This window comes from Hyalella azteca, unplaced genomic scaffold (genome assembly GCF_000764305.2).
Source record: "Hyalella azteca isolate HAZT.00-mixed unplaced genomic scaffold, Hazt_2.0.2 contig863, whole genome shotgun sequence".
NCBI classification, from domain to species: Eukaryota; Metazoa; Arthropoda; class Malacostraca; order Amphipoda; family Hyalellidae; genus Hyalella; species Hyalella azteca.
In genome coordinates, this window is record NW_025931198.1 from 161,766 (window position 1) to 176,779 (window position 15,014).

At 35.7% G+C, this 15,014-nt stretch overlaps 1 protein-coding gene across 1 annotated transcript in view; it reads left to right on the forward strand.

Annotated features, from left to right (window-relative positions):
- Positions 1-15,014, forward strand: part of LOC108666822 (peripheral plasma membrane protein CASK) — a 201,031-nt gene that overhangs the window by 20,609 nt on the left and 165,408 nt on the right. The window contains exons 2-6 of the mRNA XM_047880920.1: positions 5,097-5,209; positions 9,271-9,376; positions 9,926-10,003; positions 12,050-12,225; positions 13,972-14,001. Coding sequence (XP_047736876.1) covers positions 5,097-5,209; positions 9,271-9,376; positions 9,926-10,003; positions 12,050-12,225; positions 13,972-14,001 — 503 coding nt within the window. The remainder of the gene's footprint in view (positions 1-5,096; positions 5,210-9,270; positions 9,377-9,925; positions 10,004-12,049; positions 12,226-13,971; positions 14,002-15,014) is intronic.

Sequence of the window (15,014 nt, forward strand, 5' to 3'; positions counted from 1 at the left end):
AACAGATTAATGAGATTTATTTCACATGCAATTCACTCAGCCATGCCATCAGAGATTTGTTTTAGAGCTTATTCCCGTGACATATAATTAATTTTGTGTTTATCCCACAATAATGGCGTCAGACTCGAACTCAAATGAAAGTGGAATTAACAGTTCCATCCGATACTGAAGCAAAAAATATTTAAAAAAACAGATGCATGATCGAAAAGCTCTTAATATAGTGCGTGAAAAACAACATTTTTTATCCCATGAATTTTATCCATTACCAAGAATTTAAAAGCAAATAAAACGCCAATTAAATCACCATTACGACATTTTAAACGTTTTATTGACCAGCTAAATCATCAGTTAAAAAATTGGAGAATACGAGTGCAATCAGGAGAGAAATTTTCAAATTTGCACGAAAGCAATTACGCGGAATATAAATGTTCCGTTGTCGTTTTTGGTTTTTAGTTCTCAATTTCTTGGAAGGATTGTGAACACATGGTTAGTAATCCTCACCTTATCAAACTTTATTTTTACAGAGCTAGTCTAATGTGCATGTGAGCCTAATGCATGAGCTAGCACGCATTATAGGATCGCATTTCAAAAGTGCATGTTACGCATACGATAACTGACACTGACCATGGGATCATATTTAATAATACTAAGATGAAATGAATTGTAGTTTACGACGAGTACGGCCACTATTGGAAATAGCGTATACATACGTGTTAGTTTCACATGTGATGAATGTGAGATGATCAATAGCTGAAATTGATCAATAGCTGAAATTAATCAATAGCTGAAATTGATTAATAGCTGAAATATCACGTAAATTTCCGAATTTTTCAGATTTGATGGATGTCAGAGCTGCCTTGCTAGCCTTTTCATTACCAAATATGGCATCCTATGGCGAACTGACATCCTCTGCCTAAACTTTGGCTTAATGATCCCCTCGAAGTTCTCGGTCGTGTTGAACTCGAGCGTATCCAAGGTACCGTTTACAGGGAGCCATGCAGCTAGTGAGCATTTGGGCGAAAACAACAGCTCATCACGACGCGAGATCCACAGTTTGACACGCAGGGACTTCTTTCGAAAGTCAATAATGGGCAATTAAGATGGTTTTGACAGCAAAAGTAACTTTTTAAGGGCACTCAAGTTGATCATTGTCGAAGAAGGTGTAAAACACCAAACCAAGATCACTTTTGTTAGCGTTGAAAACGTTTGGGCCATTGATCAACGAAGTCTTTTTAGCGCATCTTCTCATTTATGGAAAAAAGGCGCTATTGTGCTCGTCATGTTCGTCTGTCCGTTCGTCTGTCTGTCTGTCCGTCCGTGACTTCACGTTTTCGTCGACGAGAAAATGCGCTCTCTGTCACTCACTCCAGCGAGTACAGAGTTATATTTTTATATAGTAGGTCTATTCCCCGCTTCTCCAAGAACTGATCGATGTTGTCATCATAAAAACATTATTAGAAGAACATTTCATTTGAAACTTTTGACTGGCAATTTTTAAATGATAAAATTGATAAGTCTATTAGCGGTATAGTTAGTATATACAGCTACGTCGGAAGGCAGAATAAGTTATGTTAATACTTTGTTTTAAAATTTAAACTGACGTCTATAATGCATAGTGAACACATTTCGTCACGTGTCACAACCATTAACTATATCACGTGACATGTTCTCAGCCATTTGAACAAAGCTTACTATTGACAAGAACTGAAAAGACAAATTTACATTTATTGCTGCGAAGTGATTGCTTCAATAGCAAATTAACTAAGAATTATATAATAATATAATTACGAAAAATCCACCATATTTTCAACGAATTCGTGTCGAGGACTAACTCAAAAATTTAAAAATACAAACATAATCAATCGGTATGACAAAAATGTATGCTGTAGATACTTAAATCTAAATTAATCATAAAAAGACGGAGTAATCAAAAATACACATCTATTAACAATTAACAGCGAATATTGAACTATAATCTCCGTTCAAACGTGGTTAAATTAAAAAAATTAATTTCTTCAAAATTCTGCAAATTGAAAGCGTTTAAGGGGTAAGCTTAAAGTGTTGGAAGTTTCCGATGTTCTTTAGTTGTTAATTTGGATTTCTTTTTCTCCATACCTATTGTTATGCATGGGTTTGTAAATACAGTAGTAGAGGATGGCTATATATGAGACTTAGGGGTGAATGGATGTATTTAATTTTGCTCCGGCAAAAGTGTGAAGCCATTCTATCCTAATTTCTTTATTTGAGCTCGAGTGATCACTTATTGCGTTTCGTTTTATTTATTTTTGTTAATATTGCATGTTCACGCTTTTTTATTATAAGAGGGCCGACTCCAGGGTTATAATTGGGCTTGGCCTTTACTTGTTGCACGACCACCTTAACTGATGAGCTTCGGCTGATTACTAGAATAACTAATATATGTTCCGAATCTTTTAGGGAAGTTTGGTTCTTTCCTATGATAAATTGTTTTGTTAATTTTGGAGTCTGCCCTCCGTTTCTTCCACTCTGAATATTTTACCTTTACATATGGCCTCTTAACATTCCTCTTAAAATTACAGCTAAACCGCTTGGTGGCTAAAGATTTTTAGGTGGATACGAGGCTGCTAATATACTCACATCGTGCGTCTTACATTTAGGCTCGTAGAGCTTATAATTTTGATTATCATTTATTTTACAGCTATTTATTCTTTTTATTCGATAGAATAACTGCGAATCCGGTGGGACACATCGTTCGATTTTTTGCGACTTTAAGCGAAATAGTTTGCAATTAAAGAGCCTCCTATTTGTTCATGGTGTGTAAAATTTTGCTTCTGTGTGTGAATTTATTGAATTTTCTCGACATTAGAATAATATTACTAAAATGCAGAATTGTAAAATTTAAACGTTATTTTTTCTGCTTCTACACTTATGTTGGGCCAGGTTTATTCGTTAGTATAACGTCGATGAGCCTGTATTGGAACCGCTACCAAGCTTTTTTGGAACTTGGTTCCTTGTTTAAGTTTCGGTGATTCCTAAGCTTTTTCGAGCTCTAGGATTTCCTTCTTTGGAACAGGTTCTAAATAAAAGTTCATTTGTTTACCGTTATTGTCTTATTCCCAATAAAAGATATAGAATTTCTTTCGGACCCAGGTAAATCAATTTGTGGTTGTGAATTTGTGCACAGATGAAAGAGGTAGGAGTGCCAGTAGGTTTCAAGTATGATTACTCCTGTCCTCGGTGTTCCGCTAACCTGTTGTAGGACGAACGCTCATGCAAACAATTGCGCTCATAAACCAGGCAGGATCGCATATGGGCTGTAAAAATATCCTAAGATATACTGAAAGAACCATTTAAAAAATTTATTTACAAACAATATATGCAGGTTAGCCTACGCAAAACATTTCATTAATATGATTTCAATTATTTAGACAGATATTTTGACTTTCTGTCACCTTTTCTTTGTCAGTTAAGGCTAAAGCCTCTTTCATGTCCATTTAGCTTGACTAATTGAATATTTCTGGGTTATTAGCTTGTGAAATGAAGATAAACTGGTCTCTGAAATGTTTTAATTGCAAACATGATGATTTGTTTGCATTTTCAGTGAAATCGAATTCGTAGAATTTACACATTTTCCATATTTGTTCCAAGTCACCACCGCAATGCATTCCGGAATTCGATTTCATTCCAACTATTCAGTTCGTGTACTATTTATTCATGATATTCATTGCTCTACTGCTATCAGTGCCGTGGCACATAATTCACTAAACATTCACTCTGATTCTTTGCGGGCGAATGTTCAAGATTTGAATGAAAAAATTGACCCTTTATGTTCATTTTTAGACCTCATGTTAGTGGAAAAAAACTTAATCATTATCATGAAATAAAATTACACAGTTCATCATTGAGAGCCAAATTTGTTAAACCCTCTAAAGTCTAAACCCTAATGATGAACTGAACCTTTTAAGGACAAAAATGTCCTAAATTAGTCCAGTAATTTACCGTATGCATGTAATTGCAAAAATAATTAAAATATCAGATCATTACGGCTTTGCGGAAGCTTAATCAAGTACCAATACGATGGCATTCAATGCAATAAGTTGATCACTAATCACAACTATTAATGCAATCTTTTTTGAAGTAATATATGTATGCATACAGCACGCTAAATAATCGTTGTCGGCAAGTGTAAATTTTCAAAAATAAATGCATTGCGAACTTTTCGGGGCGATATATGATGAAAATATCTCTAAATTTGCCTTAACTTGCAATGGAAATAGTTTCTGAGAGGATGCGAGTTCAATCGTCGAAGTTATTTTGGTTTGATTTTTTTCGTGTTTCATTTTTAGTAGGTACAAACAGATCGGTAAGAATATGAGGTCACCGATGTCGTGGCAACATTGATGGTTCGCCTAACCAGTTTGATGTCTTCAAGTTCCCGAGACTTAGTAAACTTTTGCCCTGAATCCCCACAAGTTGCGATGGAGTCTTTATCATTTGACATGTCAGGGCGCATTGCGTCATGAGGCTCAGCGAATTTTGACTCTCGGACATTCTCTTCACCAAATTTACCGAAGTTTTTATTCGAAGTTCAATAACGCGCTCTTTTTATTTCGTCTTTTGAATAATTTATCTTCATTTTCACGGTCAACGTTAGCGTCATCGATGTTCATCTAAATTCTAGTGGAGAACGGTTTTCTTTGAACATTCGAGGAGCTATTGCTTGTTTCGGCATGTGTCGTACGTGTGATTTAAATAATAATTAACGAACTTCTACACGCGTATAATATTTGTCTCAAAGTACTAATACGTCTTCATCGAAAGATTCCATTGAAGTTTTCTTAGCTTAGAGAATACTTTTTTTTCCGTAGCTGATATCGTGCACTATTTCTCACCCAGCAAGTCCGAATAACGACATAACGACTATTCACATGTGTGAGTGTACCGATTTTTTTTTTGTCAAAATTCAGAACAATTTTACCTTTGGAAAAAAATTACATATCTGGTAACGAAATATATTATTAAACTTCATGCCAACAAACATTTACCTGTGCAAATATCGAAACATCCCCCAGTTCAAAATGCTTCAATTCATGTTATTTTATTTCCGCACTGAGCAGAGGGCCCTTTTCGCTGGTGCGGCGATGTGTGCACCGCGAGACCGGCCAGCAGTTCGCCGTCAAAATCGTCGACGTTGCGAAGTTCACGTCCGCCCCTGGCCTTTCGATTAATGGTAAGATGGTGGCGTTACTAATGTACAGCGTTAACTATATTCGAATGAGGTATTTGTAGAGTGATGTAAGAATATAAGTACTTACCAATAAAATATCAGTCATTATGATAATAAATGTGTATAAAAATTTGATATCTTAATGCGAAGGCAATAGTCTAAATGATATACGTAGAAAATTTCTAATTTACGCGTGGGGCGGTTTGAAAATTGAATATAGAACAAGAGACTTTCGTAAAATTGGTATGCCGGTCTTGCCTACCTAGCTGTCGCCTCTGATCACAAGTGTTTTAATCACAAGTGAAAGGATGGTGCCCGTTAAGAGGCAGCACTATTAGTAGCTTCGGAAGAAAGACCACTTCAGAAGCTGCAAGAGGATAGAATTAATAGGTTAGTGTGCATTAAATACAACTGAAAACAGGAGCAACTCAACCTTTCATCTGCTTATACTTGATCTGAATTGGTGCGATTACCCACAAATGGGATTGTTCAATATTGAGAAATATAATTCAAATGGGCGGATATGATTTAATTCTGCTCAGCAAGTCAGGCAATTTTAAATTGCTGACTTGATTTGTAATTTCTCCAAAAATTTCCACTTGCGTGTAAATTTGCCGCTATTTTGTTCATGATGCTCTAGGCCTTCATGATGGTCTTTTCTTCATGATGCACGCACCATCGCCAGTCGCGCCTAAAGCTTGCAGGCAATCCATTCTGTCTTGCCGACACTGTGTGTTCCTGTTTTATTTTGATGTTATGAACAGTCGAGCAGCCAGTGTATTCGGCTACTTTATTTGCTAACGAATATAATTACTAGTAATCCTCATAAAATGAATGCGTAAGTTTTCCATCACGTTAGAAAGGAAGGCTTCATTTTTTTACATTAAATCTAATTAAATTAATCATACAACTATTGACGTATATTTTTCACCTCACACATAGTATAACTTCATCGGGATATCATCGGCAAATATTTGTCGTGAGGACAATGGTTTTGTAGCACGAATCAAGAGTTTAACTGCTCGTAAAGTTAGCGTCATTGTGATCCGGATAAATTGCTAGGAATCTAACCGCCACAATATCTTGGCAGAATTTGTTTTTCTTTCAAATCTTCTTGCCAAAATTGAGATTGACACTATGCTTGCAATATGAGTATTTAACGAACAAGCATAATTCTCACTCCCGTGCTGTAATTTAAGGAAATAAAAAAAATTCTGCCAAGATTACATTAATTTTATACATAGTATTTGAATATATTGAAAAATTCTGATTATCGGTCAGATTCCTGTGTTAATTCAGTATTAAAATACATGTAATGTTGTTCTAATGTGAGCACATTCAGGTTGGGTTCTCGCAACGTATGTCTGGATCTCCTTGTAACAAAATTAGAAAGAGTGAACGGTAATCCCGCGTGAGTGTGCCATCAAAGCAGCTTGTTGGGATTAATTCTGAGCGATCCCTGATAGCTGGAATGCTGCTGAGCGATGGAGGTCGTAGCTGATGCGCCTGCAAGCGTCCATTGCAATATCCCTTACCTTCGTATCTTGCAATGAAGAAACAAATATCTGTTAGATGAAAAATAATCAGATGTATTTTGATACAAAAGGTAAAATTATTCATGAGCGCAGTTGAATTTTGTGTACATAATGTGCGTCTTGGATGGAATCGAGCATTATGATTGAAGTAAATTTATTGAAGGCTATATTGACTTTAGGCCGATAAAGTTGACATCATTGAATTATATAATTTTATCAATCTTTTGTCGAGGTAAACTCAGAGGGACGACAAGAAATTACGTTCATGATTTATTGATGGGAGTATTTCGAGTAGCGGACCTATAGAGGCGACACTCTTGCCAATCCGCAAATTGCATTCAATGAGGCGGGAAGACTGGAGCCACTCGAGTGTTTGGGGAAGACTGCCGAGCTCCTGCGAAGCTGTCTCAGGAAGAGGGCAAGGAGGGTAAAATAATCATTTAAAATGCGTTTGAGAATGAAGAAGTGTGAGTGTAGGCATTCATTGAGGTGATTAACTCTCAATGGATGTATTGAGGCACAGTCTAATCAATTTAAATGCCATTAAAGATGCCGAGCTAATCTCCTTGTGGAAGTCGTTCAAATATTAGCCTATAAGAAGGAACTCAAAACATTTTTGTACCAACGTCATTTATGGGAATATTAGAGGTAGTTGAGCTCGGTAAAACTAGATTCGAATAAATAGTTATTGGAAAGAGTGATGATATTGAGTTATCCTGATGTGTAGCTAATTGAATATAATTGATAGCATGCTTCTATTCTGGGATAATCGAAAAGAGTTCTTTTGTTCAGCGAGGTTCTCTTGTACTGTCAACAATATTTGAATTTTAGCCGCCGCAAAAATTTAGAGCTTTCTAATATAGAGTACGGAATATGATAACTATTAATGAAAAATGTTAATTACTGTACATGTGTAAAGGGTATACGTTCATTCGCAGAGACTATGCATCTTCATGTACTGAAAAATCCAACTAAGCGATCTCCAGTTCATTGTTCGCAGATGCTTCATGTAAATTTTTTGTATAGACCTTCAGTCGTCGATTTTTTAGTCCAAATTTTGCATCGCGCTTCATTTCCATACTATAGTTCAGACATGCGTTTGGGAGCGAATTATGTCGATGAATTCTCTTCATGCTCCAACACATTCTTTGTTCATCATTATTAAGATGTGAATGAATCCTTCATGCTAAAATCTTGAATTTAAGATTTATATTATACAGTGTTACTCTTGAATTAATTCAATCAAATGATTTATTGCTAAATTTTGCTAATCTTCACAAGCCATTTATAGTTCTACGCAAACTATTTTTTCTGGAGATTTTCAATAGATTATAAATTGAAAATATTTGAGTTTTGAAAGTTTTACCGAAACCCTAGTACTTAATTAATATCAGTTATCTAAAATTTTTTATTTATATGTTTTTTTTGTATGAATTTTGATTTGAAGTTTTTAGCAGAAAAAACGCTCGATTCCGGAAGTGGAAATTCCAGAATTATTAAAACCGTACAAGGTGCTCAATGTTAATTTGTTAGTTGTTGATTATACCTGCCAGTAAATAAAGAATATTTTACCTCACCAAAGATTCACCACGAGCTGTTATTGTTGTAACTACTTAATGTAGTCCAGTGAACTGGTTTTAGTGAGGGTTTTAGTTCTGATGCAGTGAGTTAGCAGGGTTTAATGCATAATATTATTAATTACAATTTTAACTGGTATGATTTGACACGCTTCTTAATGTGGGACCTACGCACCATACAAAGGGCTGCTCGATGATGATTTTAAAGGATTAAATTATTCATTAATCACGATCACTCACTAGACAGAAACAAATGGTGGGAGGAGAGCATCAATCTTCCACCAATTGAATAACATACCGGACGCTGCGGGAGGGGATTCGTGATTATCGCAGCCGAAGAACGGAATACTTGAATAATTAATCGTAAAGAACTGCTACTTATTATTTGTGAGATATAAAAACCATTGAAAAGGTGTGCCAACAGTGAAATAGAAAAATATGAGACATATAGGTATATTTTTGTATTATACTGTGTTACTACAATTTTCATACTTTAAAGTGTTACTACTATTTTTATACTATGTTGTATTACTTTTTTATACTGTACAGTGTTACTAATATTATTATATAATCTTACTACATCACTCATGGTTAAAGCTGAGCTCATTTAAAAATGAAAAACTAGCTGAAAGAGTAGAGCTGAAACTTCGAATTTGGTTATCTAAAACAACGAATTACTTGAACGCTTGAAATTGTATTCAAAATTTTGTAGTATATTTTGCTGAACAGTCCTCTAACACAACTCAAAAATGTGATGGTGATATAAAACAAAGCAGGGCTCTGACATTCAACGCTTTCGAGGAGCTTAGAGTGTCTGAAACCGTCGTCTCTGGACCTAGTGTATGATTAAGTGGAGTCATCTCATCCCATACGGAGAATAATATATAAACTTCGATTATTTTACTTCAAGTGTTTGTGTTTTTTAAGTGCCATTTCCTGCATTTTCCTTCAGATCTGAAGCGAGAAGCGACGATCTGCCATATGCTCAAGCACGAGCACATAGTAGAGCTGCTCGAGACGTACTCGTCAGAAGGCATGCTCTACATGGTCTTCGAATAGTGAGTAATGTCTACATTCCATAGTCATGATCTTATAGTGTACTTACTGTTGTTTCTTTCTGGAGATGATTATTGAGTGTTTGATTGGTTACTAATTAACTTGATTAACGTGTTGCGGATGATTGTTTCACTTTGGTTTCGTTCGCGTTGAAAAAATCTCTTATATTGTCCGTTAATATTACTTCTTTGTGTCTGAAGGATACAAATATTCGGATGAATTTCAGAAGACAGTACAAAATGAGAACTTAAGTAACTTATTCAATTTTAAATTATTTACACAGAAATTTTCATCCCAAAAATTTAAAAATTATTTCAAGTTGCACCTTGCCAGTTTCAACCGGAAACCGTGGAATGGCAGTTTAATTTTCGATGTATACTGGCTACTCCTGCTATTGGTTCAAAATACTACATCCACTATTGAATAAAACACTCATCGTTATCAGCACTCAACAAGTGTAACTAATAACTCCTTCATCGAACAGGCTATAATAATCAAATATTAAATTAGCTTCTGACTTTAGACATTTTTTGGTTCTATATTGTTCGCAGCATGGACGGTGCAGATCTGTGCTTTGAGATCGTCAAGAGAGCGATGTCTGGCTTCGTTTACAGCGAGGCAGTGGCGAGGTGAGCAAATTATTTCAAGATTAAACGTTATAGAAAATTTCTTATAACCTGAGATTTGCTCTGGATTATCTGGTATCATAAGCTATAGTCTGAAATATTTGTTAGTAGTAGGTGTGTGCTCAGCTTATAAGTCATGCGATTTCTCGTCATATTTATCTATTTTTATTTGGTTTGCAGCATCGATTAAGAAATTGTTTTCGTTCCTTTTAATTGATGGAGAGATGCTGCACTGAACTGACGAGCCTCCGATACACTTCTACTCACAGACACACAGATCTTCCTTAAGTAATTGTATGGCTCATTTATTAGCACATTAAGTGCATTTAGTGATTGCGATGGTCTTCTTGAAAAGAGGATAACTAACTTAAAGCCATCACACGCTACTCTCGTAAAACAAAAATGAGCTAAAAGAAACTAATGAGCTCTTTAAGGCTTTCTTTCTACTAAACTTCATTATAAAAAATACCCCATTTTGTTGTCTAAGGAAATTCCGTCTGAAAAGAACTCTGCCAGGAGCGGCCACGACAATTTGAAAGGCTGTGGAGGTGGCGCTAATGGTTGCAGCACGACTTTTTTGCGTTGTTTAGTGTAATGCAGCTTAGCTACACCAGGCCTCTTGGTGCTGTTGAACCTTGTAGGAATAATCTCAAACAACTGAGGTTTTGGAACGCAGCGGCGTTTGAGATTTTGGTTTTGTCCTTGCTGCACGAATAGGCAAAAACGCAAATCCCATATGTTCATCTATGGTCGTTGTTTTCTCTCAAACAGATGAGTATTGTAAGTAATTTTGACGATAGAACCACACTCTTTATGTTCCCAATATTTGAAAAAACTTATTTCATTATGGTTTTCCTCGTTTGTACAAAATAAAAAATCAAATTTAATCTAGTTCATTTTTCTTTCTACGTCATAATTTACCTTCAGTCAAAGTCAGGCATGCAAAGCACGATTAATTTTAACGCCATAATGCAAAATTTCAAGATCAGTTTGAGTGACGTGAGCTTGATTTTTCAGCTACGCTTTTTGCTGTCCAAGATCAATTAGCTTCTGATTTACGATGTCAAAACAACGGACGTCGATTGATCGCTGGGCACGTGTTCTACCGGCGATAAAAATTTGCGGTGCGGTGGTTGCTTGATATGCGTTTATGTAATTTCTCATTAAAACTAATTAGGGGCCTAGTGTCGCGTAGAGATCGCTCGCACGCTCAATAATGCGATAATATGCGCTGTGCTGCATCGTTATGTTGAAGTGCAGTCAGACCTAGCACAATTCAATTAAATAGAATTAAATAATTAAATACGATGCAACTAAAATTCACGTAATGAAATGGTCACCAGTTTACCAGTCAACTCAACAGCGGAACTGCGTTGAATGTTCACTTGCTTGTGTATGAAACTCCAAATTAAAAGAATTGTATTTTTTTTTTGAAGACAGTCGTGGATCACTCAGCTGTAACTCTTTTAGGTTCACTTCGCTGCAACGCTCAGTCTGAAAAATTTTGGTACTCAATTTTATTTTGACAAATTTCAAAATCATACAATGTAACGATCTTAAATTTGTAGGAAAATAGTACAAATTATTCATGATAATAAAACCGTTGCATGTAGAATAGAAAAAAAGAGGAAAGAGATAAATAAAGACAAAAAATGTACTAGTATTCGGGCGCATCCCCATTCTATTTCGGTTTTTGATAAGAAGTCAATTAGAGCTTCAAATAGAAATAAATCACAATTATCCTAGCAACTCCATTCATCGCATCAGGACGCGCTTGCGCTGTAAACAGTAAGAACTGTAATCCGGTACCTATCGCCGTGCAGCTTTCGCCGCATATGAGGTTTAAAATGCTGAATTTCATGCTCGACGTTAAATTACTTCGTTTAAACACTAATTGAAATCTTATTGTTGATGTTTTCAGTGCCGTAATAAATCAGATGTGCCATTGCGATACTTTTCATCCATTAATTTATGTTTCTAACCTTTCGTTAACTCAGTAGAAATACTCAAATAGCGACTTTTAAGTGAGGGTTTTGATGTGTGTCGCAGCCACTACATGCGCCAGGTGCTGGAGGCGCTGCTGTACTGCCACGACAACAACATCCTACACCGAGACATCAAGCCTCACTGCGTGTTGCTCGCTAGCACCGAGAACAACGCCCCCGTCAAACTGGGGGGCTTTGGTGTGGCCATACAACTTCAGGAGGGCGAGCTTGTCGACGGAGGTGAGAACGAGAGACGCCATCTTAATCTCGGAAAAATGATTGGCAGCGTAAATTTCTCATTAAATTTGTGTAATGAATTTGCATAAGGTAACAAACGATCAATGGTCTCGTAGAAAGTCGAGTTAAAGTTTTGTGTAGCTCATGAATTTGTCTTTTCACAACGGAGCCAAATCATCCTTTATATATGAAATCCCAAAAAGCAAGGAAAGATGCGAATCCAACAAATGATACTAAGCTAATAAATAGGAATTGAGGCAATTCTGCAGCCGCGATCAATAGCATCGTGGTTCCTTCTTAACACATAATGTTCTGTGGGCAATTTATTTTCTTATCTTATTTCATTAAGATTAATTCACGTCAGATCGGAAATTAAATAAATTATTCTTCAAATTTTGTTTGATTTTCGAGTAGCACTATGCTTACATGACTATAAACATTACCTCCAAGTTAAATCCATAATAGTCTCAGTTTGATTGAGTTCAACAGCGAAAAGTCATTCCTGCTTTATTTCTTACTTTTAATCTCCGCTTGAAGAAAGCTTGTTAATTGCTCAGAATAAATTTTTTCTTACCTAATCGAATGAGGATTCCACGCTAAAAAAATTTGGTTCCTTAAACCTCTAATATCCACTAAAAGTGCTCTCATATGTTTTTAGCAACATTTTAGTTTAATAGACGCTTTGAGATCTCATTTCTCATCTCCTGCCTCTAATGCAGGAGCAACAATATATTTTTAGGGATTTCTCTGCCATTCTCCGTACGGGGATCCCTTCAAAAGACTTGGACAAAATTCATAATCTCATTAGACTGCTTCAATAGAAAAGGATTCATTAGGTCTGACAGCGCTTTAGCGAAACCCTAATTTCTCATTTCCCTTATCAGAAGACAGTTATGTTCTGCAGTTAAAATGAGATGAAGACAGAGTTATATTTTAATGAAGCAGCTACTCTTTTAACTTTTTTCGAAAAGGTTCATCTGTAAAACTGCTTATTTCCGTGGTTCAATCCTTGAGTTTACTCCGGGATAAAACTGAAATGTTTGAGAAGAAATTGTTTTTCAATTAAGCCGTCGTGAGCGAAAAAGTTCGAAATTAAAAGCTGCAACATTTTCGCCATGCGTGCGCTGGTGGAAAAATAATTCTTTTTATAAGCTACTCACTTTTTTCTTCGCCCTGCATTGACGACTCACCTTATTCTGAGCGCTATATTTAGTAGACAACAAGATTTGAAGAGTTTATTTATGAAAACCGTCAATTACTTTGCACGGTATTCATTAAATAAGAAACACACAAATATTTCCATCGAATGACGCACTTATACCGGTGAGCAGTTTTGGTATCTAAATCATTGCATCAGCTCCTTAAATTGAAATTTCACGAGCATTGTACCTTCGTTTACCTTGACGTTTTCTAAATAAGGAGAAGGCGAAAGTAGTATGAAGATAATTATGAACCGAACAGCTTTCTATCGTAGAAATTTCTATCAGGAACATTTCAAACAGGATGCCTTAAATTGGAATGGAAGTTAACATAAAATCGTATTTTTTTTATCATAATACAAATGAACAATCAAGTGGAGATCATCAACTGCATAAATGTGCAGTTATTTATTGATTAATGGCGTCTCGATGCCATTTTATTGTGCTAGGAATGAAATAAATCGAGCTCGTACTAGTTTTCATCAGTAGATGTGAAAAAAATATATGCTTCGATTGTTCTGTGACGCCATTTTTTTTTCTTTACTAACAGTTGTGGACCAGTACAACTTCAACTCTGCCGGTGAGTGTCTCGACGCTTTGAATAATTAAAGCTTTATTCTTAAGCATATAACGAATGAATCTAAACTTCTACACGTTACTTTAATTTTCTGTTTCTACTTACAGATTACATTAGACTCTTTCAGAGATAAAGACGGATTACTTACGGATTACATTAGACTTTTCAAGATGAAAAAATTCTACGACTTCTGCACTACGCAGCCAAAAGACTGTCGGTAAACTTGAGGCAAAAGAATTCAATGCGAACTCAATATTGATTTGATGGAACTCTCAATTTTGTTTCTTTTAACTCCCTCATACTTCAGATTTTTGAAAACTAAAATTTTTGGAGCTCTCGACTAGCAAGTTTCCTGTTTGCTCGCGCTATTCGTTATGTTAAGTTGTTCTGCAAGCAGGTCCCGCTTAAGCTTAGACCTGAATAACTGGCGACGGAGCTAAGCGGCTCGCAAAAAAGTGAAACATCACTGCATGTGGAGTTTGAAATTCAACAGAAGAAACTTGATTTATAAAGGAAAAATACACCTTACATGATACGTAATTTGTGTTCAATAGTTGTCTGCTTCTACTAATCATATTGTTTTTTTTTAATTAACAATAGTTTCGCCCATATTGATTTTCCAGCGCGGAATTTTCGAGGCGTTGAAAGAGTAGTTTTTAAGAGTTAAAATGCACCTCTTTTAACATCCTGTGGCCACTGGACATTCAAATTCAATTTATTCCACTTCGTACGCGTTGAAAATATCAGGATTTTTCTGTGGTCTCTTCGTGTTTGCGAGCCCACGTAACAGAGTTAGTCCACGTTGGACACTTGATCTCCAGGTTGCTAGACTATCCTATGTATATAAACAATTTATATTTATTTTAATTGATTTGCTTCTACGGCATAGAACCGAAATATGAGTTTTTAACTTATATCTTCAGTTGGCTTAAATTTCAAATTAACAATATCAATTATTAACTGATCTTAGTTTACTGACCATGTAAGTTACATGATAAATTCAAAATTTTAAGGAT